Below are 3,422 nucleotides of genomic sequence, written 5' to 3' on the forward strand. Positions count from 1 at the left end.
AGAATCAGTTCCAGGACAGCTGGGGGGAGGGGGGGTGGGAGGGTGGGAGTAATGGACTCCCAGGAATGTGACTGGGGATCATTTTTCTAAAACGCCAGATGACACTTTAAGCAAAGGCCTCCCTCAGAAGTCTTTGCACTGACCTACTAGCCTCCACTTCTGTTGCTGTCCTGGGGCTCTATTGCTCCTCCCTTCCCGCCATACTGCTGGGGGTGGGGGCGGGCATCGACAGTCGAGGTTTCTCTGTATAGTCCCAGCAGTCCTGAAACTCGACCAGTAGACCAGGCTGGCCTTAAACTGGAGATCCCCCAGCCTCTGCCTCCAGAGTGCTGGGATTAAAGGCGTGCGCCACCACACCCAGTGAGTGACTCTAACAGATTTTTTTTTTTTTTTTGATGTGATCTTGAACTCGAGAGATTCTCCAGGCTCAGCCTCCTGGGTGCTGGGACTAGAGGCCTGGACCACCACTCCCAGGAACGCATACTGCTTTTCTTGATGTTCCTTCAGTAAGTCTGACACACCGTTGCTCTTGAGCCCACTGCACTGACAGGCCCTATTAGATGGTAATAACGTCCTGTGTCCTGCATGGCTATTTCTCGATTCTGTAAAATCTCTCAAATGTCATTATCGCAATAACTTAGGAGCCTAAGCATATAAGCATACTATTTAAAACTGGGAATTCCTCAAACTACCCCGATCTCCCTGCATCTTCTAACCCTTACGTCTATTTTAGCCTGTCTCTCTCCAAACTGGCATAATGTATGTCCCCAAACCTTGGGAAAACGCTCTGATGAACACTGAATGAGTGAAAAAAAATTCGTTCATCATTTCTGAAGATACACAGACTAACACCCCCCCACAAAAAAAAAAAACCAGATGCAACATGCAACATAATAGGCCAATGACAGCAGACTTTACAAATTGTGGGAACGTATTGAAAAAGTCCACGTTTGAAAGTTCCTTTGAGACCCGGCACACTGTGGGCCTGAAGAAAAAATTTTGAGGTGAGGGAAGTGTGTACGACGGACTTAAGGACTTGGCATTGAACGCTTGAACCCTCGGTCCACAGAACTCCGCCTCCCCCGCCCCGCCATCCCACGCAAGGAACACAGCAATCCACACCGAAAGATAGGACAAGTCCTAAACTTTATATAAATCATAAGAACGACAATAAACTATTGAAAAACAGACTCGAAATGCGCCATCGCTCCGGTGCCGTCTTCTCCCTCGCTCGCCGATTCTAGGCTCGCTCCTCCCGCACCGTCCCCAGGAGTCCCGACAGTCTCTCGGTGACTTTTCGGAACCGTCCACAGGTAAGCAGGTCGGGGGAGGCACACAGGCCAGAACGATCAAGAGTCAGGAACAAGGTGGCTCGGTCCTCTGCCGGCAGCCGGGGAAGACGGGGAAGCGCTCGCCTCAGTTCTCCTCGGGCTTGTCCGCCGGCGGCCCGCTGGGCTGCAGCATCTTCTCCATCAGGTTGAAGCGCACGCGCGCCTTGCTCTCGTTCTCGGCGATGGCGAAGTAGTTGAGGAGGTCGAAGTGACCCATGTAGGAGCAGTACGAGTCCCGGTGCTGGTTGACGAGCCATTCCCACTTGGTGGTGTCGGCGTGGCCCGTGCCGATGTACTTGGACTGCAGGTGCTCCAGCTGGCTGTGGATGGTGTACCGGTCCGTCATCTCGCCGCTTCGCTCGGGGCTTCGAGATCAGGCCGCAGACCAGAAGCTACCGCTCTCGGCGTTCAAACGAGAGACGCCGCCGCCGCCGCTACACGGAACCGCTACCAGGGCCGGCGCGGAAGAAAGACGCCGCCGGGACGCGTGCGCAGACTCTCCTGCTAGGCGGAAGCGGAAGTGAATTCTGTTGCGGCATTGGAGTTGCCTAGGAGATACTGGGCCGTCCCCTTACGGAGCCCGCCTACTCGGAGAGCGTTGCATGATGGTCTGTTTAGTGGCACGTAATTCGGGTTACGGTCTAACCCGAGCATTGCATTCTGGGATTTGTAGTCCAAAAAAATTTTTTTTTCTTCCCCAGATTATTTACTTGGCTATTGTGGAATGGTGTCCAACGGGTTGGAAGCATCCTCCAACGGCACCAGGCTACAAAGAAGGGAAAAACCAAGTGGGTTACGGCTACAAGTGACCAGAAAAACTAACTCTTGTCTCAGCTTTGTCCCTTAGGCTCTGGGTACTGGGAAAAGTTCTTTCCACCCCAGATTGCTTGGTGATGAGTTTCAACACTAGTAGTCTCACGTGGTGGCTTCCACATCGAGCGCCAGGCTCCAACTCCTCACCTCACCTAGGCGCCAAACCCTCCAAGCAAACAGCCTCCCTTTAAGGCCACTGGCAAGCATCTCCTTGTAGTATCTCACGACAAGAAATCTCTCCCTTCCTGGCGCCTTGTGTTTTCCCGGCTTAGGTTCAACTTGAGGGTTACGCACCTCCTCGCAAGGGTATAAACTACTTGGAAAAAAGATAATGTACTTCTTTTATGATATCCTTTTGAGGATATGTTATAGCTTGATGGAGATTGTATTCTCAGAAAAACCAATCTGATGAATGGGCAAAGAACAATCTCAGCCAAAGAGATGGTCAGATGGGAAACAATTTGAAAATACAGTAGTTTGGGGCTATTTTTTGAGACTGGCCCTGAGCTCACAAAGAACCTGCTGCCTTTGCCTCCTGAATGTTGGGATTAGAGTTATGTGCCGCTACATCCAGTGTTTATTCTTCTGTTTAAACTTTGTCATAATAAGCATCTCGCGGGGCAGTAGAGCCCCAAGTCTTTGATCCCAGTGCTCAGGAGGCAGAGACTGGCAGATGAGTGAGTTCAGGGTCAGCTTCTACAGAGCTAGTTACAGGACAGTCAGGGCTGTGCGAGAAACCCTGTCTCATAAAAAAAATTAATAAGAATCAAACGACATAATAAGCATCTTATCTCTAAAACATAAAGACTATATGGCATACTTATGGATTCTCCATCTAGCCGTACTGAATACCTTGCCTCGTATTATTATTATTATTATTGTTGTTGTTTGAGATATGATCTCAAATTCTGTGCAAGTGCTTCAGACTTCCCATAGCATTGAATATTAGTGTGTGTGTGAGAGAGAGCACTCACACGCACACCAATAATGGATATTTCTTCCATACTTTTTCTATACAAAAAATTCTTGGGAAATAGAAGGTGTACTGGTTTTTCTTGTGTGTGTGTCTACCCCCACCCCGAGACAGGGTTTCTCTGTAGCTTTACAGCCTGTCCTGGAACTAGCTCATGTAGACCAGGCTGGCCTCGAACTCACAGAGATCCGTTTGCCTCTGCCTCCCAAATGCTGGGATTAAAGACGTGTACCACCACTGCCTGGCTTTTAGGTGTGCTGGTTTGAAATAAAACGTCCCCCAAAAGGAGTGGCACTATTAGGAGG

General features: G+C 49.9%; 1 protein-coding gene across 1 annotated transcript; it reads right to left on the minus strand.

The window, feature by feature from the left end:
• Positions 1–1,127: 1,127 nt before the first annotated feature.
• On the minus strand, positions 1,128–1,818 carry Sf3b5 (splicing factor 3b subunit 5). The gene has a single exon (XM_075948900.1). It carries the CDS (start codon positions 1,675–1,677, stop codon positions 1,417–1,419), a length of 261 nt encoding a protein of 86 aa, XP_075805015.1. The 5' UTR covers positions 1,678–1,818; the 3' UTR covers positions 1,128–1,416.
• Positions 1,819–3,422: the final 1,604 nt, after the last annotated feature.

The sequence above is a fragment of the Microtus pennsylvanicus genome, chromosome 1 (genome assembly GCF_037038515.1).
Source record: "Microtus pennsylvanicus isolate mMicPen1 chromosome 1, mMicPen1.hap1, whole genome shotgun sequence".
Taxonomy (NCBI): domain Eukaryota; kingdom Metazoa; phylum Chordata; class Mammalia; order Rodentia; family Cricetidae; genus Microtus; species Microtus pennsylvanicus.

Excerpts from the sequence above, each read along its gene's own strand:
- Sf3b5 (XM_075948900.1), bottom strand. The coding sequence starts at position 1,677 with ATGACGGACCGGTACACCATCCACAGCCAGCTGGAGCACCTGCAGTCC.